Source organism: Spermophilus citellus, assembly GCF_964194105.1.
Source record: "Spermophilus citellus genome assembly, chromosome: 12".
In the NCBI taxonomy this organism is placed as follows: Eukaryota; Metazoa; Chordata; class Mammalia; order Rodentia; family Sciuridae; genus Spermophilus; species Spermophilus citellus.
The window spans coordinates 58102688-58126931 of record NC_138198.1 but is presented as its reverse complement, the minus strand read 5'-3'; the positions used below and the strand labels follow the sequence as shown (position 1 = coordinate 58126931).

The window sequence follows — 24244 nt, the reverse complement described above, 5'->3', positions numbered from 1 at the left end:
TAATTTAGCATGTAGTACACCATGCTGTTAGCTTATTAATATCAGCACTTTCTACTCAGAGAAAAATTAGAGTATAAGCTATTTTTAGCATATGATAGTTATTAGATATGAAAATAGGAACATACAATGTGAAACAGAAAAATACAATATAAAATATCTCAAGGGGCTAGAGGATTTTCTTGGATTGATTATTAATTTGTAAAATTGACTTATTAGCACATTGCTATTTTAGTCAAGCATTTATTATTAACAATGTGTTTACTCCAATCCTGTCCTAAAACACATTCTTAATAGCAAAATTAAATATGACACTTGCTTTTTTTCCTCTACTGATTTGCCTTCACCTGTGGTCAGATCATTCATAATCTCTTCCTGGCTCATTTATTTCACTGGCTGTCTCAATAGTTTTTATTTCAGAAGGTTGGGAGACCCCATTTATAATCTTTTTTTGTTAACAAAATGGTAGGTGCTGTTGGGAGTCGCCCTGGCTGCAAAGACTAACTTCCCCATCTCCCAAGAAGAGCTGTCCAATGATGAGCCCTGCTGGCTCACCTGATCTTACCCACCAATCAGACTCGCCCTACTGGCTCACCTGATCCTTACCCACCAATCAGACTAGCCCTGCTGGCTCACCTGATCCTTACCCACCAATCAGACTAGTCCTGCTGGCTCACCTGATCCTTACCCACCAATCAAAAAGCGCCCCATGACAACTCTCAGACCACCCTCGGCTCTATAAATATGCAGAGCTGCCTCAATAAAGGGGCATTTTTCTCCGTTGGCAAGCTTTGATCGTTCTCTCAGGTGCCATACACATCTCTGGTTGATGACTGTGTCTTGAGGTAGTAAAATCAATCAGGTCTGAACATTCCATGAGCCTTGAAGGTTGTTCTCCACAAGATGAAGAAAATCTGTGTCTCTGGAGAGGGCTGAGGTAACGCCCATGAACTTCACCTTCTTCGGGAGCAACCACGTGAAGGTCACCAGACACCCCCTATCCAATCCCAGCTGGCTGTAGACAGGGGCTGACTGGACTGGACAGAGATTGCTCCTGTGACAGTTTTTGACAAAAGGCTATTGTGTAAAAGAAAAATTTCCTAACAGGTGCAAGCCCGAAGGAGAGGCGAGACAACATCTCCTGTGTGTGGGCCAGACATTCCCTTCACTCACCCACTCCACTTCCGTCCCCGCTGGTCCTGTGGAAGAGCCTCCTACCAGTACCTTTACCTGGGGGCTTTCCTTCCACCTCCTCCCTGGGCTCCTCCCAACCACAGGCACAGCTCACTCCTCGGGTAATCCAGTTGTCTTCTATAAGAGAAATTCAAGATCATAGAGAAATTCGAACTCGTAGCCTTCTGACTGTGTGAATTCATCACAACCTGATTCGGACTCTCAAAGACAACAGACAGCACCAACTCCCTAGCTGAGCTCCCTCCTGGCTAATTAGAATTAACAATTCTTTGAAGGGAAATGTTATTTGGTGATTAAATTTGTTAATGATTTTTTTAAAAACACTAATTCCTGGAAGCTAGGATCTCTATTTATATTTTAATGCAACTGGGGGTTTTAAAAGGGGGAAAAGAGCAAGATTTTTGTCAAAGACATTAATGACACAGGCTCATTGACCCTCCAACATAATGATGTCTTCCAAACACTTTTCTAAGCACACTTTACAGAGTGCTGGTGAGTCACGGTTGGGTAAGGAGAGAAAGGAAGGATCAGGCCTCCATCCTAGAAGCTCTGCAGGCTCCCAGACAGATGGCATGGTCTGCAGCATCCCGGAGCCTGTCTCTTCCTGGCCCCCAGATGGCATTGACCCCACTTCTAAAGCCTGGCCTCCAGGGTGCTTTCCCCAGCACATTGCTGCTGACCTCTCTGAACACAGGTGACAGAAGCAGATTCCTTTCTGTTTATTGCCATAGTCAACTCCTGGCGCCCTCCAGGATTTTCATGCCAGGTTTTTAGAATCGCAGGTGGTCTGGCTTTTGACTTCCTAGGGTCCTGGTCATGCTCAGCAGGACTTCCTGCTGCCTGTTCATGTGAACGCCCCACGGAGAGTGAAATGGGCAGTTACCCTAAGTGAAAATCCATCCCCAGCATCCAAAAAAAAATTGTGTGTGTGATTTAGGGGTTCTATTATATTCACAAAGCTATGACTTGTTCATTTGCCTTTTTAATTCTTTAATTTCTTTGGCAAATATTTATTAAAAGCTTACGATGAGGCTCCCTGCCACACCAAGGCTGCACACGGGAGGCCAGTCCACCACCACTGACATGCACTTTGTCACTCCTATCTGCTGGCCACCCTCAGGGGCACCTCCTCCCCTTGCACCAAGGACATCAGAAGATCCTGGACAGCATGGGCCTCAAGGTGGATGATGGCCTGCTCAGCAAGGTTATCTATCAGTGAGCTGCATGGAAAAGCACCGTCCTAGCCTGGTACTGGCAAACCTGCCAGTGTACCCGCAGAGTGGTGTGGCTGCGGCTGTTTGTGCCGCCCCTGGCTCAGCAGCTCCTGCTGCAGCAAAGGAGAGGAGAGACCAGGAGGAGTCTGAGGAGGCTGTTGATGACATGGGATCTGGGCCCTTTGGTTAAATTCCTGTTCCCCTGCAAATAAAGCCTTCTTATGTAAAAAACAAACAAACAAACAAACAAAAAAGCTTAGATGAGAGCTATCACTCCCAGCCACCAGGAAGGCCATAATAAAAGACAACAGGTGTGACTGAGGTCATTGGGACGTGTGTGCTGCTGGTGGGAATGTAAGTTGGTGCAGCACCTGGAAAACGTTCCGCAGTCATTGTTCCTTAAAAAGTCAAACACAGAATCACCATGAGACCAGCAAGGCCCTCACCCGGGGGGAATGGAAGACACAGGTGCACAGAAACCCAGGCCTGAGTGGTCAGGCAGCATTCGCCATCGAAGCTATGAAACAAAGTGCCCACGTGCCTATCAGCCCACGCGTATGCATGCAGAGTGTGCACCTGTGCATGGAGCAGTGTGGAGTAAGGAGGAGGAATGCAGGGCCGTGCGTGCCACAACAGGAGTACACCTACACTGCTGAGAGAGGTGGCTACACAAGGCCTTGACTTAAAATGTCCAGGTTGGGCTAATCCATACAGCAAAAAGGAAATCCCTGGTTGACTGGAGTCACAGGAAGAAGAGGAGGTCCCTCTTTGGTGCCTCTTTTTGAGGAGATTGAACAGTTTTCAGGCTGGAGGGATGGCTCAGTGGTGAGTGCTTGTGTAGCATGAATGAAGCACTGGGTTTGATCCCCAGTATCAAATAATAATAATAATAATAATAATTACATTATTGATTTAATATATATATATATATATATATATATATATATATATATATATATATATATATATAATCAATTACGACAGTGGTAACACAGTCACAACCTTGTGACTGCACCAAAACCCACTGAATTACACACTGAGCCACACCCCAGTCCTTGAGTGATACACTTTAAGTGGGTGAATTGTGTGGTATGTGAATTACATCTCAATAAAGCCATTACCAAAACAAACCCTACCAGGAACCAAGTTCCAGATTTCCTAAGAGTGAGGCACGGGTCACCTTTTCCCTCAGTGCTCAGGAAAATGCTGATAGGTAGTGTGAGCGCAGGGGTCCCCTCTTGCTTCAGCACCAGAGGCAGTGGGAGTAATAAGGGGCGTGTTTTCTGGGGTGAACTTTTTTTCCCATCTGCAGCATTCTTAAGGATCACTGTGGGGGTCAAAGGGGTGTCACAGGAGAAGTGACCCTCCCCTCACTTGGCAGCATCCTTACAGTCGGGCAGACACTCCAGGACAAGCCCCAGGAGGGACCCAGGTGCTGGCGCTGCTGTCCTGCCAGGTGGCCGTGCCTTCGTTGGCTCTTCTCCTCCCAGGGCCACACAGTGCTGAAGATTCTGCTGGCCCTGGACACCTGCCTAAGAGTCCCCACTGCAGAGCAGCAGCAGCTCTGTCAAACCCAAGGGCACCTTGACCATCTCACCCATGGTGGTTATTTGTCGTGCTCCCACTGGGACAGTGCAGAAAACGGTGTATTTGCAGAAGTGTGTTTATGCTGCAGATTTGTGCTTAATTCTTATTGTGCTTTTTCCCTGGTCCCAAATTCTGTTCACTATCACCTTTTGGCTCCTGCTGAGGCAGCACCTCACAGAGCAGAAAGCTCTTCAGGAAAAGGAAGCTCTTCTGTCTGAAGTCAAAATTGGAAGTCAGGAAAATGAAGAGAAAGGTAAATTTGTGTGGACAGGGTGTGACCGCAACTTCTTGAGCTCAGCAAAGTTATACAGAGCCCCAAATATGTCGGAAATTACACACTGAGCTACACCCAGTCCTTGAGTGATACACTTTAAATGGCTGAATTGCATGGTATGTGAATTACATCTCAATAAAGCCATTACCAAAACAAACCCTGATTAATGGAAGCCAGATTTGAACTTGAATCAATAAATACAACATTATAATGTGTAACTTTCAAAGAACACACAAGAGTTCACAGAGGCCTTTTAAAAACTGTTCATTTGATCTCCCCAAAGTGATTCCCAACAGAAGAAACTAAGGGTCCCCAAAATTGCATGGTTTCTCCAGGGACTCACTCATCTTTAATGAAAATGGAACCTAGAAACTAACTGGCATTGTCTAAATTCTTTTCTGAAAATAATACACTACCAAGTAAATGCAAAGGAGGGAGTGAGGGGTGGGGGGAAGAGGACAGCTTCTTTTAGTATCCCTGTGGTTTGGGGCCTGCTGTGTAGGTAACTGGGAAGGACTTGCCCTCAGAGCTCTGGACCAACCCCGCTGTTAGCATTCACAGCAGCTGGGCTGCACCTTAACCCAGGCACCGCCAGGAAACAGGCCAGCCGCCATGTTTATATAATTAGCCCTAATCACCGAGGTGTTTTCCAGCAATAAGTCTGTCTACAAGGCTCAAATCTTGCTATATGAGTTCCAATGTGTGATTAGCACAATGATCAACCAGTAGATTTTGGTAAATGGTTCATTTGAGATCAACCATTGGTCTGATTGCACTCTGAGTTACTGGTTGTTTGAATAAATTACTCAAATATAGGTATCCTTGCTAACCCAGATATGAATCCTGTATCTTACAGTATTTTAAAGCAAGATGAAGTGTTCTTAATTCCAATACATAAAATTGCTTTAGACTTAAACTGTAATTGTTCTGTAAATCTAATTTAAATCGATCATATTTGGCTTCAACTCTTAAATTTTAGGTTATTTAAATGATTAAATAACAGAACAGTCTAAATCATATAGTAACTCATAAATTGCATGCTCCTATGTCCCATGAATGTCACACGGCCAAAGTGAGGTGCTGGTCAGATAACCAGTGAAGGATAATGATGTCGTGTTCTGCCGTTCAGACGAGGACCTTCAAGACATACAGGTGGAAGGAGAGCCCAAAGAGAAGGAGGAGGAGGAGGAAGCACAGGAGGAGGAGCAGGAGGACGAGGATGAGGACCAAGACATCATGAAGGTGCTGGGCAACCTGGTGGTGGCCATGTTCATCAAGTACTGGATCTACGTGTGTGGTGGCATGTTCTTCTTCGTCAGCTTCGAGGGCAAAATCGTCATGTACAAAATCATCTACATGGTGCTGTTACTGTTCTGTGTGGCCTTGTACCAGGTGGGTGGATGGCTTGCTTGACCTCAGTTCCCATACCCATCCCAGGAAGAGATGAGCCTCCTTGTAGAGCTCTTGCTTGCTATAACCCCACAAACAGATCACACGAGTCATGGCTGAAATCAAACACTGCATCCCGAGACTCCTGAGGTGGGGAAGCACAATTATCAACTGGTTTTCTTTTTAAAAATTTTAGATTCTTAAAATGTCAGAAAAATGTTTATAACTTTTTCAAAAATTCTTGATATAAAAAAACCTGACTATTTAGAAATTTAAGAACAATGTCTAGACAATTTTAAATAACAGAGGATTTCCTAGTTTGCTTGTATCTCAGGCTTTGGTTTAAGAAAACCACACGTGTGTGGGTGTGTAGATGTGCGTACATGTGCATACTCCCTTACAGGCTTCTGTGTTTCATTAACATTTATAAAGGATCACACTGTGATGAGCTTGCCTCTCCACAAACCTAGCTTTAACTGGGGTTAGAAGGGAACCCAGTGAGAGAACGGGGGTAAGGGTATAGTATTCTTTCAGGCCCATAGCAAATAAACCAAACAATAATCAAGAATGTGTCACACATGGAGATAAAAAGGTCTCGCCTGAACTAATGAACTTTTAAATACTTTGACAATACACTACAGATGTCTTTAAGACTACCCACAGCTTAGACAAGAGAGCCGGCTACTCCCTGGGGCTGTGACATGTGTACTCTGAGCAGACCTCTGAGCAGCAGTTGTCGTTCCCTAGTGCCTCCGAGACATATGACAGGCTGCTGGGAATCACAGGCCTCTTGTCCACTCCATCTGCATAACCACCCCACAGGAAGCAGACTTCAGAGGAGGAGACAAAGCCCAGCTGGGTCCAGACACTTACCCGAAGGCCGCAGGGCCAGTAGAACTGGGATCGGAGCTTCTCCCCCAGATCCACCAACTGAAATAAGAAACAAAATGTGGAAGAACTAAAAATGAAGGAACTGTATTTTCAGACCCTTTTTTTGTCTATGATCATTTGTCCTAAAGAAACCAAATACTTTTGTGGGTTTTCCTCTAACTGCTCTTCATCTCCTTTGCTTTTCGATATCTGATTCCCAGGTGCACTATGAATGGTGGAGGAAAATTCTAAAATATTTTTGGATGTCCGTGGTTATTTACACTATGCTGGTGCTTATCTTTATATACACATATCAATTTGAAAACTTCCCAGGCCTGTGGCAAAACATGACCGGATTGAAAAAAGAAAAGTAAGTGATCTGGGTGACAGTGGGATGTGGAAGTGACGGGGAGAGGGCGGTGATTTGAATGCATATTGTTCAAAAAAAAAAAAAAAACTTTAGGGAAGATTTTGGCAAAACGTGATGCTGTCACTGTGTCCTGAGTGGCAAGGAGGAGCTCTGAAAGGAAAGGCTCCCCACGGGGCTAGACGGGCATGCTCAGGGTGTGTTCACCAAGGCTCCTCCAGGGCCCCCTCTGCCAGGAGGTGCAGCAGGGAGCCAGGAGGGCCCTCTCACCCGGGCAGCATCTATTCTAGCAGAAGGACAAATGAAAACCTTGCAGTGGGTGTGAGCTCATCCCCAGCTGGTGAAGGGTGGGGGATGATGAGTGTGTGAAGGGGACAGCAGGCCCAAGGAGGGGAGCCTAAGTGGAGAGGCCCCGCCTGCCTCACTGAGTCCATCTGACCCTGATGCTGATCAGAGCCACCTTCTCAGGAGGACTGAGCTGGGTCTGGGGGCCGAGCACTCCTGGCAGAGGCCCTGAGGGGGAAGAGGGCTGGCCTGGGGCCTTCAGAGAGGGGAAGGAAGGTCCCTGCAGAAGCCAGGAGGAATGGGAGGGGAGGAGTGCTGGTGGCTCAGGGCAGGTGGCTGCTATCTTCCTCTTATTGGAATTTTTTTTTAAGTCTTGAAAGATCCTTGACTGACAGAAAGTGCAATGCAAATAGAAATAAGACAGTTCACAGGCAGTAGCCCTGGTCCTGGGAGAAGTGACCATGGTCCACCTGGAATCTAAGGTGGCAAAGACAGATAGCAAAAAAGGCAGATTTGGGAAGTACAGAGGAGGCTGAAGCAGACACCATGGCTGTGATGTGAAGGAGAGAATCAAAGACTTCCGACTTGTGGATTTCATGCAGGGTCCACTGTTAGGCCACTTACTGGTCCGAGGAAGACCATGAATGGGGGTCAGGGAGGTGGAGAACGGCTTCACAAAGAAGAGGAAGACAAAGAACAGTTTTGAAAACCTCAAATGTGAAATACCTATGAGCAGACATGCTGCAGTAGAGATTGGGTAGGAGAGGACCCAGGAGAAGGCCATGCCACGGTGGACACTTGATCCTGGGCGTGCAGCTGGTGTACAAACCCAGGGACTAGGTGAGATCACCAGGGGAAGGCACAGGTAGAGAGGAGACTCAAAGCTGAGTGCTGGAGATACTTCAGTGTCCAGAGGTACCAAAGGATCCATTCAAGAGGGACTGAGGCTGAACTAAGGAAGATGGCCCCGTCCAGGTTGTGTGGACCATTTTGAAGCCTGGCGGGTTGGACTGGTGGACTGTGTGGGAGAGGGGTGAGGCCAGTGGTGAGAGAGAGAGACTAGTATGGCTGAGGAGAAGACGGTGTCCTCGCTGCTAAGAAGGTTCCTGCTCTTGCTCTGTCCCTTCCAGGCTAGAGGATCTGGGCCTGAAGCAGTTCACTGTGGCAGAACTGTTCACGCGCATCTTCATCCCCACCTCCTTCCTGCTGGTGTGCATTCTGCACCTCCACTACTTCCACGACCGCTTCCTAGAACTCACAGACCTCAAGTCCATCCCCAGGAAGGAGGACAACACCATCTACAGGTGAGCCACCAGAGAGGTGCTTCCCTCGTCCCTAGGCAGCCCTGGGACCCACCTGGGCTGCTGCTCTCCCTTCCAGTGATGGTCAGCGCTTTACAATGGTCATCAGGGCACAATTACCAAGCTCTGTGGAAGCCACCATCCCGCCACAGGAAAATGACAAGCATCCATCTGATGGACGCTAACGGTGTTTTTCCTCAGGGGCTCCAGTGTGGCCCATGATTCAGTTCCCTAGAAAACACTTGCTGAGCTCGAAGGGAGAAAGGTGCTATTTGAGTGGGAGTACACAGAGCTGGCCATGGCGCAGGTCTGTTATCACAGCCGTTCAGGAGGCTGAGGCAGGATGAGGATGTGGCTTGGTGGTTAAGTGCCCTTGGATTCAATTCCTGGTTCAAAAAAAAAAAAAAAAAAAAGAGTATACCAACCCCAGGTGAAAATTCCCTTTAGCTCTTTGAGTTCAAGGGGGGAAATGAGCACATCAGTAGCAAATGAAGTAGGATTTCATTCTATTCTCAGGAAATTTTAACCTTCCAACACTTTCTAACAGGAGCTGGAATGAAATGATGAAAATATGATATAATCCTTATGATCAGTAGATTTGCTTTCCTAATTTGCTTAGTTTGAACTAAGATTTACTTAGTTTCATTCTGAGGGTGTTCCAGACCACCGTCAGCATGTCAGTCGCTACCAACCAGGAAGGCCAAGAGGTCTCGCCCGCCAATGTGCCCTGCACCATCTCCCACCTCATGAGCAGGGTCAGGGGCTCAGAATCCCTGTGTGCTGTGTACTTACTTCCTTTAGTGATAATCAGACACTAGGAAAAATAAAGATGTTATTAGAAGTTTGGGGACCCCATAGGTAGTCTTGCTGACAGGAAAAATCACACTAAGTTTTAAAATTTGTAAAGAGTACTCGTGTAAAAAACTAACAGCTGTCAATAATTAGAGAAATGATAGTGGGACAATTTTTTGACATGGATGTGATAACTATGGGTGAAACCAGCATTAAATATTCAACTCCAGCTATGTACTGGCTTTATTTAATTGTAAGGCTACTTGTTTTCAAAAGTGACTTCCAATAATTAAGAAAACCTTTTTGGCAGATTTGCATGTTTGTGGAAGAGATGTCATCGTCGGTCTTTGCTGGTCACATGCTTAGATTTTTTTACCTCTAAATGCTTTACATCCCTCTCATGAGCACTTGCTTCTCATCAAAGCCCCCCAGACTGCAGGGCTCTTCTTGCCTTACCATTGCCATGTGCCTTGGTCTTCTGTTGCCTGGTCACATGGAGACATGGGCCACCCTCTTCCAGATTTTCAGCAAGATTTCAGGAGCATGGCTTTGCAGAGGACAATGTGGCTCCTCAGTGTTCTTGCTCATTCAGGTTGCAAGTGAGAACTGAGTGCTGCACGGAGCTTCCTGTCCCTGTGTGCACTGGGCTCCACTACACAGCTTTGGGGGCCACTTCCCCATGTGTCCTTGGCCTCAGCCTCCCAGCTCCTGCCCTTCTCACAGGACAAGAGGGACAGCAGACCTCAAGGACCATCACCCCATCCTACTTCCCATCCTCATGGCTTGGCCTCACCCTGAGTGTCCCCTCACCAGTGAATTGTACAAGAAAACTGGGAGAACGAGAAGAGGGTGTATAAACACAGCCCTGAAACTGCAGCTCATGGGATTTCACTCTCAGGGCCGTGGGAAAAGGGCCTTAGGGAAATTAAGGAACTCACTCCAGGTGGTGTTTGGGGGTTTCATGCAGAGTTCAATAGAAAAGCCCCCAAAAGTTAATTTTGAATAATATATATATATATATATATATATATATATATATATATATATATATATACACACATATATATATGTATATATATATAATATTTTAGCAACTCTTTTATATTGCAGTATTTTTCTCACTAATAATTTTTACCTTAAAGTATTTCTGTCCCCAAATCCTGAACAATTTTAATGAAAATTAAAGTGGTAGAGAAACAGAATTGTTTGTAGAGTCAGGATTCAAGCCTTGTTCTATACTCTCACCTCTCTGGATGCTTTACCAAAAAAAAAAAAAAAAAAAAACATGGCCCACAAGTTGTGAATAACCAACCCCTGGCAGTCATGAAATTGATCACAACAGTGTTGTTTCTATCAAAAATCCAACTAACCATCCCCACCTGTGTGTGTGTGTGTGTGTGTGTGTGTGTGTGTGTGTGTGTGTGTACAAAGCTGAATTTGTTTTCTTTAGCCTTACAGACTTTACAAAGTTAGCTTTCTGAAAACGGTTTTATGATGTACACAAGAAGAAACTATTATCAACTCTAACTGAGGAACCTCTGGAATGTCTTTTCACTTGTCTATCGACAATAATATGATGTTATAGCATAGCAATGATATGCTGATTACATAATGTGTAACTGGTAATAGTTTAGTAAAGTTCCTTAGAGACCCATTACTCTTGTGTCACTGCAACATATCCATGATTCATGTTAGAAAATATTGTCTTGCACATAGAAACAAAGCAATGTCTTTTTTGAACCTAAATTTTAGAAGATCTTAGAGAAAATACGTTGACTGTGGTTACCTAATAGGACTCTTTTAACTCTGGGAAAGGAGCAAATTTTAATCTTTCATCTTTCCTTTGACAAGCTGTCTTGAGAAGTCTGAGGGTTGATCCTCCCAGGTGTATGAGGCGGGCGGTGGGGTGGCCAGGGCCACTGTGTCCTCAGCACTACTCCTATGTGTCTGGCAGTGCTGCTGCCACTCTTGCTGCTCATACTGTCCTTCCTGACACCAACCCTTGCAGGCGATGGCACTGTGGCCAGGAGGCCAGGAGGCCAGGAGAGCCCCCATGCTGCTCTGCCTAATGTCTTTCTCTCTCTCTTTCTCTCTCTCTCTCCTTCTGCATCCTGTGCTTCTGCCTCTCACCACAGTCACGCCAAAGTCAATGGGCACATGTATCTCATCATCAATAGGTGGGTACTCCTGTGTTTTCTGTCTTTCAGACTTTCTTGCTGTGTTGAACTCTTCACCGCTTTGTAAATGAGAAGTGCTGTGGTCAGGTGGCGGAGGGGCTGCCAGGTACACTCGCGCCAGCGTGTGGCGCTCCTCCCCAAGGGTGACTCCCAGCACGTGGGGGCCGTCAGGGTCTTCAGCTGGTGCTCAGTGTCTCATCCTGGCGCAACCTAGGTTTGCTCTTGGTAGACCGCGTTCAAGGCTGAGTTTTTCTCTCTCCTGGCCACATGGTCGAGAGCGCAGCTGAAGAACGGCTCTTCCACACACCCTCCTGTCAATGCCAAACCTGCTGCCAGACCCATGCCCTTCCTGTGAGGTCACTGCTGCTCTCCTGACTGGCTCCAGTCCTCCACCGCCTGCTTGCCCTACCTCCCTGGCTAGAGGCACGAGCTCCCCTGCACGGCGCCCTGACCATTCAGCAACAATACCCCGTGCCCTTACCCATCAGCTGATGCTCCCTAGATGTTTCCTGAAAGAAATGCAAATATTCAGAACAACACACGATTTTTAAAATATCAATTTTTAAAATAAACCTCTACTTTAAAAGATCAGGACAGTCTTGACGAGGATTTCACAGTGTGTCCACATCCTGCAGCAGTGCAGAGATGGCCCTGGGACTCAGCCCCATTTGAGATGCCCCACTCCCTGGGGAGGTAAAGCAGGCAGTGCACACAAGCAAAAGAGTGCTCTGTCCTCACAGTGCCACCCAGCACAGGGAAGGCCTGTGGGTCTGGCTGACTCCAACCATTCTGCCATTGTTAATAGGTGACTTGAATTGTTCCCTCTTGTAATACCAGTTGTGTCCTTGATGGAAACATGCATTTTAAAATAAGCCCAGTTAACACACGACAACTCTCCAAACACTTGTTCATTTTCCATTCACTTTTCTCCTGGGCAGACAACCAAAGAACAAGGTATTGGAGGTGACACGTCCAGAAGGTAGTGTAAAAGGAGAGGTCCCTGCAGAGCGAGGAGGGAAGGGAGCTGGTGGGTGCCAGAAGCCTCTGAGTCAACCGCAGGGTTTAGCTGACTGCAGGAGGAGGCACAGGCTCCAGTTAGACCTCTCCAGCAACTTGCCCAGCCCGCCCTTCCACACAAAGGGCCACCTCCCTGCCTCTCCATGGTGCTCATAAAGCACTGGGTGTTTGCCTTGGGCAATGGACATTGGCTGCATGAGGGAAGACCGGGAACTGCTCTGAGGTCTCCCTGGGCAGCAGCTGGTGTGGCTTCGACCACACTAGTCACTCCAGCCTGCAGTCCACATCCCAAGGCCAGGGAGCTTACTATGGCCCTCAGAGGTGTGAAGGTTCAGAGCCACCCAGGCAGGTAGTGCCAGGCCCCAGAGGAACAGGATCTGAGAAGCCGGTTCCCATTGGGCACCAGGTGCTTCTGTGGTGTGTGCCCAGCATGCCCACCTTCCACAGCTCCTCCCCAGGAGAGGATCGTGCATGAGCTGTCTTTCCCTCAAAATTGATTTCTTTATGCTCAAGATTGTTTGTTTTACAAAGAGAAAAGTTTGCTTATTAATGTTAATTCTGAATTTAAAGAGGAGGTTTACCTACAATTCTCCATAGGTTGATTAAAATCTACAGCTCACCTTACAAGATGTGAGGTAGGAGAGGGTGTTGAGAATCTCATAGTGATGAGATTATAATAAAGCAGCTTTTCTTTTTAATTGTAGGGAAATTCCAATTGATTTAGTAAACAGTGTGAATTAGAATATTTTAACAGGATTAAGGTCCATTGCACTGATGTTTACAGAGGTTGAGACTATCATATCCAGTCTTACTTAGTTGATATTTTTTTGGAGGAAACACTACCATATAGGCTTGATATGTGGTATTAAATTCATAAATCAATTGCTTTTATGTGAATACAATCTTCTAAAAGTGATTGTGAGTTCTAGAAAATACTTTATGCCAAACAATATATTCTATTTTAAATATTACAGGCATTATAAACATAATGAATTTGCAAGATGAAAGGAAAGTGACCACAACACTCGGAGCAACCAAGAGAGCTTTATTGCAGCAATGCAAAAGAGAAGAAAGAGAGAGAGAGAAAGAAAGAGAGAGGAGAAAGAGGAATGAAAAGAGAAGAGGAGAGATGGAGAGGGAGAGAGCAAGAGTGAGAGCAAGAGCAAGAGAGAGAGAGAGAGCAAGAGAGAGGGGCCCCACAAGAGGGAGTTTTTAAAGCCAAATTCTAATTGGGTCTCTGGGTCTGCAAGCTGCTTTGTTGGCACAAGGGGGGTTAAGAGTTCAGCCTTGAGCTGGGGGGGGGTTTGAGTGTTCAGCCTTGAGTGGGGGCTTGGGCATTTGGGCTTGAAGCAAACAGGTGATAAAGAACCAGACAGAGGGTTTGAGTGGCCAGGTCATCCTGCAGCTAACTTTGTTTGGCATGCCCTGCAGACAACTTATTCAGCCTGTCCTGTACCTAACACAAGATATCTCCTTTTCTCTAATCATCTAATGAAATGGGTAATTACAATTTGCATTTCACATGTTCCAAAGTAATATTATTGAAAAAAGAATGAGAGTTTAAATATGGAGATTTTACGATGGCAGAATTTCCATTTTTCTTAGTGGAGACTGGCTTAATATGTAGTTGTTTCCAAGTCAAGTCAATAATTAAATGTCTTCATCACTCTGTGTTACATAATTTGTTTCTTCTGTTTCAAAGAGAACATGTCTCCAGGGTATAAATGTCTTGCCCAGCATTGAAAGAGTCCCACTGTGCACCAAGCACAAGGAGCCTGCATTGCAGAGGAGCTCAGGGTGCAGGACTGAATCTCTAGCTTCCCGGAGAGAGTCCCCAACACACACTTAAGATGAAATGATGTAGGTGCAGATAAGGAAGCACGCCCTGAGGATGGACAGGAAGGCAGGAAGGCGTGCATGGACAGACTGACAGGTCCCTTGGCTTTCCTGGCGCAAAAATAGAGAACCACAAGTATTGAGAGCTCACAACCTGAATCATAATAAAGCAAGGAAATAAAATATCTGTAAAAATCAAGAAACTAAGGAGATAGAATGAACTCTGTGTGTGGAAGAAACACAAAGCATTTGATCTAAGGAGGTAGAGAAGGGAGCTTCTTGAGAATCCTGTGAGCTTTCACTGTGTCTCTTTGGAGTCCCAAAGGAAAAATCCTTCATCTGATCATCAAATAATTTGCACAAGATGATCAGTAAAAAAAAATCGCAAGTGTTGTAAGTTCTGTGGCATGGAGTTCCAGGGAATGTGTCTTCATGAGAGTGTGCCTTTTACTATCATTTTTGAAAAAGTCGAGATCTTCTTTTTTTATTTGCTAGAGGAACAAAACGACTCATTTGTGGCACCCAGTCTTTTCAGAAGCATGAGGATGACTTTTGGCTCCAGCAAACTGCAGCTGACTGAGCCTCTGAGGTGGGTGTCTGCAGCCCAGCCCTCGGCTCCCCAGCCCTCACTGCATGCACAGCGAAGTTGTACACAGAGCAGAGTGCACAAGGCCAGGGAATGCTTGGAGACAGGTTCCCAGGGAGAAATCCTAGCTGGTTTTCTTCTGAATGGCCTTTTTGGCATACCCGAGTTCTGTGAAGGAACATGCCGATGACAGAACTGCCGTCCACGGGTGCATCTTCCCTGTCCTGGTTGATGAGGCTCAGCCAGGCACTCTTTGAATTCTGCCTTTTTATCAGGACAGACTTATGACATGGTTGTGAAACCTAATGTATGAAATCTGCCTGTAGAAGATGGTTCCTTGCTTTAAAATCCTTCCTGTATATGTAAGCAGTGTGTTCAGCACTTATGGAAACTGCTTTAATTTTCCAGAAGTTCTATGAAGCAGACACAGTCATTTCCACTTTACAGACCTGAAGACTGAGACTTGAGAGACAGGCTAAGTAGTTTTGCAGTGTCACCTGACTCGTAAGTCATCTGATTGCTCAGATGGCTCCAAATGGTAGCTGGCACATGGGTCCCCTCTGCTCTGTTCTGCCAGCCATTGTAAATCCGGAGGCTAGGCTGCCTGGGGAGTGGGGCTCGGTGTCAGGTTGGCCCCAGGTCTCCTCTGTCCCCAGTTCTGTCCAGTCCCAGACCTTATGCAAACTACCACCAGTTTCCAGAAGCAGGTCTCGTAGATGATGGTGTCTCCAAGGGCTGCTCCCTATAGGCTCAGCCCAGTGTCTCCCTGGACTCCGTCACTCAGCCGTCCGTACTCAGTGTTGACTGCCTGTGATGTGGCAGTCTGGGCATGTTGCTAATTGAGATAGAATGAACGTTTCTTTGTGTGGAAGAAACACAAAGCATTTGATTTAAAGAGCCATAGAAGCAGCTGTAGGATGGCCTGGTGGCTGGGGTCTCACTCCAGGGTTAGAAAGGCATCTGCTCATCAGCTTACAATGGTGGCAGGCATCTGACACACTCAGTGGGGACACATGTCCCCACTAACCACCATCAGGTTCCTTGTTATAGTAAGAGGTGTCTTCCCAATGCAGAAGAGAGCAGTACATAGGGACATGGGCACTCTCCTTGGGGCTACTGCTTCCACACCCAAGCACGTTCAAAACACAGAACTGTCAAGCTGGGGCAGCAGTGTGCACCCAGAGGTTCCAAGTGCTACACTAGTGTCAAAGAAATGGAGCTGCAGTTCCAAGAGTAGTGGACTTTCAAGAAGTTGAAGGGGTCAGTTAGTGGCTTAAGAAGATCTGGGAGCGCCATGTGGGCAGAGTTCCTGCTCCCAGAGTGGAGCCCTGTCCCAGGCTCCTTGGGCATAGGTGATCCACTTGCTTCTGGCATATTGTCATGAACCACTTGACCCCACTGAGAAAGGGATGTTTTTGAGTGATGACTGTCTTGAAAGGCTAACAATGCCGACTCGTTACAAGTGGCTCCCCAAAATGACAGGCATGCTTTAAAATATGAAACTGTGGCTTGAAACAGCTTAAGACTTTACCCAGCTGAATCAACTCATTTTTACAGAAAATTTACTGAATTTCAGAAAGGCTAAATAATTTTTTTTCAGAGTGTACAATTATGTGGGTAAAACTTTTTAAATTGTCTGTTCTCTTATGATCAGGCTGAAATTCATGCATTAATTATTGCAAATGAAGATCATTATGATTTCCACTAGGCTTTTCCCTAGGATGGACTGTATTGTCCACAAGGGGGTGGGCTCTTTAAGGCATCTATTTGAATATTAATACACATTATGCTTTTTAAAAAAGAGCAGGAGGTCAGGCACCATGGCACAGACCTGTAGTCCAGCTACTCAGGAAGCTGAGGCAGGAGGCACACTGGAACCCAGGAGTTCAGGGACATCCTGGGCAACAGAGAGACTCTGTGTCGAGAACACAGAACACAAGGCAGGTGTGTCTACTGTGGAATCAGCCACAGTGCCCAGATGGCTGGAAGCTCCCTGCCTTCCTCCCCCTGCCCAGCTGCCCATGCACAGCTTATGTCTGCAATCCTCAGGCTGAGCAATGCAGACCCCGGAACTCCTGAAAGCATTTGAAGCACGTGGCTTCAGACGCTGGTGGAGTGGGCTCATCCCTGCCAAGGTGCACTGAGCACACGTCCTGTAAGAGGTGGAGAAAACTAACCTAACCTGTCACCGACGTGGTTCCTGCAAGATGGTCGGTTGAGTTGCTCAGAGAGCAGGGTACACTCTGCCTTAGTGTTCTACACGGACCCTCCTTTACAGAGCTGACCACTCTCGGGTCAGTTGCCAAGCCCAGGTCCCTAGCGAGAGCTCGCTGCCCACACAGGCTGAATGCACCTGGCCTCAGGCCACAGCTGCCCAGCGCTCAGGAATGCAATGCGGGTGAAATGTGGCATGACGTGTGATCTCTGACTTCCTTATAACTCCTCTGTTCTCATCTCCTTTTTTTCCTTTCTATTTCAATTACTTTGAGCAGCATCAAGAAAAAATTACCAATCCACCAAAATGAGTAAGTCCCCCTGTGAGGCCATGAAATGCTCGCTCCCACGACACATTTCATGCCTCTTCGTCCTAAACTCTGACCATTTGCTCCTCTGGGAACAATGTCAAGTTTAGGTGTCGATAGCTCTCATTCCTGACCAACCACCAGAACTGAATAAGAAAGGCTAACCTAGGCCAACCAGTGGCAAGATACAGGCACCACATTGCCAGGCCTCTGCTCATGCACCGACTCTCCCGTGGGCCTCTCTTTGACTTGCCCCTCACTCACACCAGCCCTGCACGCCTTCCTCTCCTGACGCAGCTGCTCTCTGCCCACAGATTGGCCCACCCCGAGGGAAGCCTCCCAGACCTTGCCGTGATGCACCTGACCGCCAGCCTGGAGAGGCCCCAGGGGAAGAAACTGGCCGAACTCGTAGATGAGAAGACAGAGGGCAGCCCTGGAAAGGTTGAGAAGTGCGAGCTTGGGGCGGGCAGCGAGGAGCCCGAGGAGGGAGAAGACGAAGAGGAGGAGTCGGAGGAGGAGGAAGAAATGTCAGGTAACCACTACCAGCAGCTGCTCAGACCAGGGGACGAGCGCTGACCCCACAGCTCAGTGTGACCCGCTCTGGGGATTGAAAGGTGAAGGTTTCATTTTAGGGGGTTGCTATAGTGGTAATATTCTGCTCCAGTAATTTATTTTGAATCTCTCTGAATTGAAGAATACTAAGGGCCAGCTGTGGTCGCCTGAGCCACAAGCAGAGCTTCTGTGGAGGGCAGGAGGGGGGTGTCTGCTACGGCTCAGGCAGAAAGCCTCAGACAGAACAGCTCCCTGTTCAGGGCCTCTGGAGTCCTGGACATGGCCTTTGCAGACACGTCCCCAGGGAAATCATTCCGAGGATTCCCATTAAGAATGTGTTTCTAGTTCTGCTGTCGTGCTGAAGACACGAGGGACAGAGAAGGTGAGAAACACCCACTCACAAGCCCACCCCCAGAGGTGCGTCCGCCACCTTCATTACTCTGGAGTCCTCCCTCTGTCCCTGCTTTTTGTCCTAGACTTGAAACGCTGTTTTAACTGGGGATGGTGAGAATCGAATGGCCATGGGCTCAGAAAATGTTTTCCCACAGAAACATACAAGGTTGAGAGTTCGGCCTGTGCAGCAGTGCCCAGAGAGCGCGGGGGACCCCAGAGCACCGAGCTTTGAGGGTGGTGTGCTGTGCTGGCACAGGACAGCAGAATATTGCTTTTGTCCTTGCTGGTCAACTCTGCTTTACAAAAGTAGAAAATTTAAAACTAGAACAAGGAACAGGCATTGTGGCGCACACCTGTAATATCAGCAAGTCAGGAGACTGAGGCAGGAGGTTGCAAGTTCAAGGCCAGCCTCAGCAACTTGGCAAGACTAGCTCTAAATAAAAAATATGAAGAGCTGGGAATGTAGCCCAGAAGTGCAGCACCCCTGGGCTCAATCCCTGGTACCATCATAAATAAATAAGCAGCATGAGAAAGAAGATCCCTCTCAAAAGTAAGTGGCCTCCAAAAGCTGGTCCCCTTCCCCACTCAGCACAGCCACAGTGAGGACCAGAGAAGCTCAGTCCTTTCTTGAGCCATGTCCTGAGCCACACACAGCCTTAGTGCAGAGGGAAATCCCAGTTCCTCCAGAGGAGGCCTGAGGACCCACCCAGGCCTTATTAGGGTGCTCCAAGCTGGGATTGAGCTTTACTGATGGATCTCACCAAAAGTCGAACTTGCTTTGTGCCTCCACACCCTCATGTCCATGCTGTCCACTCCTCCAGGTCATGTCCACTTACTACTCAGACCTCCCTACTGAACACCATCTGTAAGTTACTCTGTACATTAAGCATGTTCCACAGGGATGAAACCTCACTTAACTGTCCCAGGACAGACACCGTCCCAACTCCCTGTGCCAGGTAAGGGCCCATCCTCTGCCTGGACTGTGGCCTTCATACAAAAATTATGACGTAATGGGTGATATAAATGTGACAATACAAGACAGTCCTGTGGTGGCTTTCAGTACAGTCCTCCAGACAGCAGCAGGACCCCTGGGTTGTGCACAGCCGGCAAGAACGCAATGACTGATCTGGCTGATCACAGCACAGGATTACTGCCAAACTGTGGAGCGGCTGGTCCTGAGCCTGGGTTTGCTGTTCCTTCTGGTGAGGAGCGGCTGGTCCTGCTGGGGCAGACCTCTGACCTGTTCTTCCAGGGAGAATGGACGGTTTTATCCGCTCATTTATATGTTGCTTATGGGAGCACCATTTTGACAAAACAAAACTGTAACTTACAGGTAGCTCAGGTCACCTCATATCCTCAGTTTACATCTTAACCTTAAGAGTAAATAAGGCTGCCAGGTACAGTGGTGAATGATTGTAATCTCAGCGACTCGGGAGGCTAAGGCAGGAGGGTCATGAGTTCAAGGACAGCCTCAGCAACTTAGTGAGGCCCTGTGCAACTAATCGAGACCCTGTGTCTAAAGGAAATATAAGAAGGGCTGGGGATGTGGCTCTGTGGTTGAGGCTGGGTTCAATCCCCAGTACCCAAGAGAGACACAGAGAGAGAGTAAATAAGGTCAAAATTCTTCTCTACACCCACTTAGTTAGAAGGTGGATAAGGCAGCATCACCCCTAGAATCCTAGGTTAGGACATCTGTGTGGTCAACATGCCTGGGGGCTCGTGGACCACCCTTGCTCCACACTTGGCTGTTCTTAGAACTCATCCCCTGTGGTGACTTCACAGCTCCTTGTCCTCATCTGGAGATCACAGATACCCTTGGTTAATAACAAAGGCCGCCTTGCTCTGTCCTGCAGACCTGCGGAACAAGTGGCACCTGGTGATCGACCGCCTCACGGTGCTCTTCTTGAAGTCCCTGGAGCACTTTCACAAGCTGCAGGTGTTCACGTGGTGGATCCTGGAGCTGCACATCATCAAGATTGTGTCCTCCTACATCATCTGGGTTTCTGTGAAAGAGGTAAGTGAACGTTGCTGGAGTGTCTCATCAAACAGTCACAGGGGTCTCACATTCCTTGTCCAGCTGTCCACCATATTTTTAACGGGTGTCCACTACATTAGGGATCTGGCTCTGAAAGGATGCCTTTGACATGCAGAGCAATCCACTCAGTGGCCCTGAGGAGGGGGAAGCCACAGAGAGAAGGGCCGGGCTTAGTTTCCAGTTGACTGGTCACAGTGCCAGGGCTGCTTGTTTTCGCCTGTTTTTTTGTTGCCGAGTGTGAGAGTGGGCTGCTCTTCTGCATGTGGGACTCTGCTTCCCTCAGTTCTCTCTGAGGAAAATGATAACATTTGGGCTCATGTTATTGGTTCTGAAGTAAAATCCTTCATAGAGCACACCTTGTTGGTTGTTGCATTTTTGGAGACGAGTTGCACTTTCCAACTGCACACTTCTCCTGCCCTCCGTTTGGTGTCTGTAAAGAAGAGTCACTGTTCCACCGACAGTCATTTCCTATTGACGGTGGACAAACTGGCTCTCCTTGCATTTATTCAACAAGTACTTTTTGCATACTTCTAATTTCCCTGGAGTATTTTTAAGTTGGTTAGAATTCAATTTGTCCTCTAAAAATTAAGTCAGGGACCTCCACTTATAATCCTTGAAAAGCTAAACCACAGGGAAAACCGATGACCACAACACTGGTGGTCATGTGCAGGTCACTAAGGGTGAGACTTGATCTGAGCTGTGGGGTCTGACCCAGAACTTCCTGTGTGCTCCTGGGCCAGCTGCCAGCTGCAGACCACGCCCCTCCAGTCCCTGTCTCAGCTCAGCACTCTCCCTGGACTCCAGACTCTCATGCCCATAGGGCAGCTGGATGCGGCTTGCTTTTTGTGCCCCCGAAGCCCCTTCTGTGAATGTCCCTGAAACCGAGTTCACCCTGAACCTCATTCCTCCTTCAGGAACTCCAGCCAATTTCTGCTTCCCTCTCCCTTTTTTGCATCCCGTGGGCCTCCCATCCTGCAGCCAGATGGTCTTCCCAGAGCGTGACTAGCACCCTGACAGTGCTCTGTGCCAGACCTTGGCATGGCTCACTCCCATCCTTACCGTCGCCTGGTCATGTCCCCTGCCCTCGGGCCTGGGCCACTTCAACATTGCCCTTCCGGGTACCCCAGGACACCTGCTGGAAGGCTTCGGGTCTCACTTCCCTGGCAGAGAGCCACTTGGTTCTTCCGGATTGTGCCAGCCACACTCTCCTGCGCCTGGGGGGCCCTGTACCTGGGACCCCTCTGCCCACACCTGCTTACGCTTCCCAGTAGGGGCCCGACTCCTCCAGGGCCATTTCCCCACCTGGGTTAGCTGCCTCTGCCTGTGCTCCTGTATCGCCCGGCCAGCCTGGCAGGGCCTCAGCAAGCTGCACTGCCCCAGCTCCATATGGACTTCCCACTGCTTCCTGTGCTTCTCCAGGGCAGGAAGCTCCATGGGAAGCTTAACCTTGAACCTGGGTAGGATTTGTTAAGATCCCTTCTTCTGTTTACCCATCATCAGAATATCAAAAGTTCTGTGTAAATCGTTTGTCCTGTTTTATCCTCAATGCCTCCAGTGCATATTCAAAGAAATAGCAAAGAGACTTCATTTCCCAGTGTTGTGTGAGCCACACTCTCCTGTGCCTGGGGGCCCTGTGTCTATCTTTAATAGATATCTCTAATAGGATTTGCTTTTTAACATCCAAATTGACAGGGCCCTTGCTGACCACTAAGGGAGGGGGGGGTCAGTTAGCTAATCAAAATACTTTGATGTTGTATTTAGTATGTTATGAGCACTTCATGGTTTACAGAGCACTTCCACAGGACAATTTCTTTCCTCCTCAATGAATTCTGTAAGGCACCCCTTCCTAGTCCAGTACTTTTGCTCTGAGTACCCAGAGAGGCCCCTGGCCTTGGACAGTGGAAAGTATAAGAATAGCTGGGGACAACATGCAGAATCATCAACACCGTGATGTAGTCTTCACGTGTCACTTTATGGTTTTGTCAGCCAACTAGGTAGACTGCCCTCCCCAGCTCATAGAGCTCAGCACTTTGAGCATGTTTGCTTTACCAGCGGTATGCATGCTGCCGTTGTCACCTAATGACATGAAGCATCCCAGCACGTTATTTGAATGACATCCAGCATAGATGCGTGTGGCCCGTGGATGAATAAGATGGCGATGCTCCTGTGCTGTTCACGGAGAGTTGCTAAAAGTGGGGACGACGCTCTGAGGGGTAAACTCGCTGTCGTCCCAAGGTCCGCGTGTTCACGTGGAACTCATGTCCTCCCCAACACTGACCCACTTTTAGCACTTCCTGTCATCATGTGGGCTCCCGAGAAGAACCCAGGAGTCTTCTTTCACACTCCCTTCCCTGAAGCCCCCCAGCCCACCACCACCCTGCCACCAACCATCACACCCAGTTAACTCTATTTCCCATCATGATTCCATGGTCCCTTTCCTCCTGGGTGACCGCAGCAGCAGGGGTGACCGCAGCAGCAGGAGAGCTGGTCTCTGGCCTCTTGTCTAATGCCCATCATGTGCCCTCCATCCCTCACTTACATTTCTCTAAGTAAGATGCCGGATGAGCTTCAGATTCCCCAGAGTGATGCCCTCCAGGGAGTGGTGTGGCTGTTTCCTGCAGGATGGGCCACGTGCCATTACACAGTTCTGAAAGGATCCCCAACCCTTGGCTCATGGCGGCCCCTCATCCTCCCCACGCTCACTGCATCTCACACTGCTGACTCCCAGCTCCCGGTTGTCTGTGGTTACCTGCCCCACCATGCTCCTCCACTCGTCCTCAGCTTCACAGCCTGACTCGGGGATTCCCGCATCTCCACCCTGGAGCCAGGACGCCTCAGGCAGGAGCCTGTTCACATCTTCAGCTCAGCCATCATTGCCCTACACTGGCATCACCTTGTTCCGCGTCTGTCTTCCACAGAAGACACAGTGTCCTTGGGCCCTGGGCTCACTCACTCCCCGAGTGCCCAGCACAGAGGCAATGCCTTGCACGTGCTCAGACCTCAACCCCCCTTGCAGGTGAGAGGTCGGGTCATTGTGCTTGTGGATGTCACGTCATGTTGTGTGTTCCTGTCTCCATTTCTGATTCCATGTCTGCAGGTGTCTCTGTTCAACTATGTGTTTTTGATTTCTTGGGCTTTCGCTCTGCCTTACGCCAAGCTCCGCCATGTGGCTTCCAGCATCTGCACCGTCTGGACCTGTGTGATCATCGTCTGCAAGATGCTGTACCAGCTGCAAACCATCAAGCCCGAGAGCTTCTCTGTTAACTGCTCCTTGGTGAGCCAGGGGGAGGGGTCCCACTGCCCTTCAGGGAAGCAAGGCGGTTGGAGGGCTAGCTGTCACATGCTCATTCTATCCAGCCTGTGAGTCACCCCATCCAGGCCCTGTCTGTCCTGCCCTCTGTGCTGGACCTCTGCCTCCCTCCAGTGGGGACCTCCCCCTCACACTGGGCCTTTCCCTCCCTATCCCACCCCTGTCCCTTTGGTCCAAGCTGAAGGAGGACACCTGAACTCACCCAATCTGGAGAGCCATTTTTCACTCCATTTTTATTCTTTTCAGCCCAATGAAAACCAAACCAACATACCCCTGCAGGACCTGAACAAGTCCCTCCTCTACAGTGCGCCTATTGACCCCACTGAGTGGGTTGGCCTGAGGAAGTCTTCTCCCTTGCTTGTCTACCTGAGGGTAAGGGCACTTTTGTTCCTACTAGGAGCTCAGCACAGTTTGGAATCCTTCCCCTTGAGACCGTTAGTATTCCATTAGATATAACCTCCTCTTCTCATGTGGCATTTGGAATCATGCTTGCAACAAATTCCTGTGACAGATCATTATTGCACCAAAGAGAAGCTGGCCAGCAGT

General features: G+C 48.1%; 1 protein-coding gene across 1 annotated transcript in view; it reads left to right on the top strand.

The window, feature by feature from the left end:
* LOC308632044 (piezo-type mechanosensitive ion channel component 2-like) overlaps nucleotides 1-24244 on the top strand; it is a gene marked incomplete at both ends in the record, with an annotated part of 215161 nt that overhangs the window by 158084 nt on the left and 32833 nt on the right. The window contains 10 exon segments of the mRNA XM_081263701.1: nucleotides 4122-4245; nucleotides 5396-5658; nucleotides 6747-6895; nucleotides 8308-8481; nucleotides 11406-11447; nucleotides 17379-17411; nucleotides 17723-17940; nucleotides 20207-20367; nucleotides 23486-23662; nucleotides 23945-24070. Coding sequence (XP_081119827.1) covers nucleotides 4122-4245; nucleotides 5396-5658; nucleotides 6747-6895; nucleotides 8308-8481; nucleotides 11406-11447; nucleotides 17379-17411; nucleotides 17723-17940; nucleotides 20207-20367; nucleotides 23486-23662; nucleotides 23945-24070 — 1467 coding nt within the window.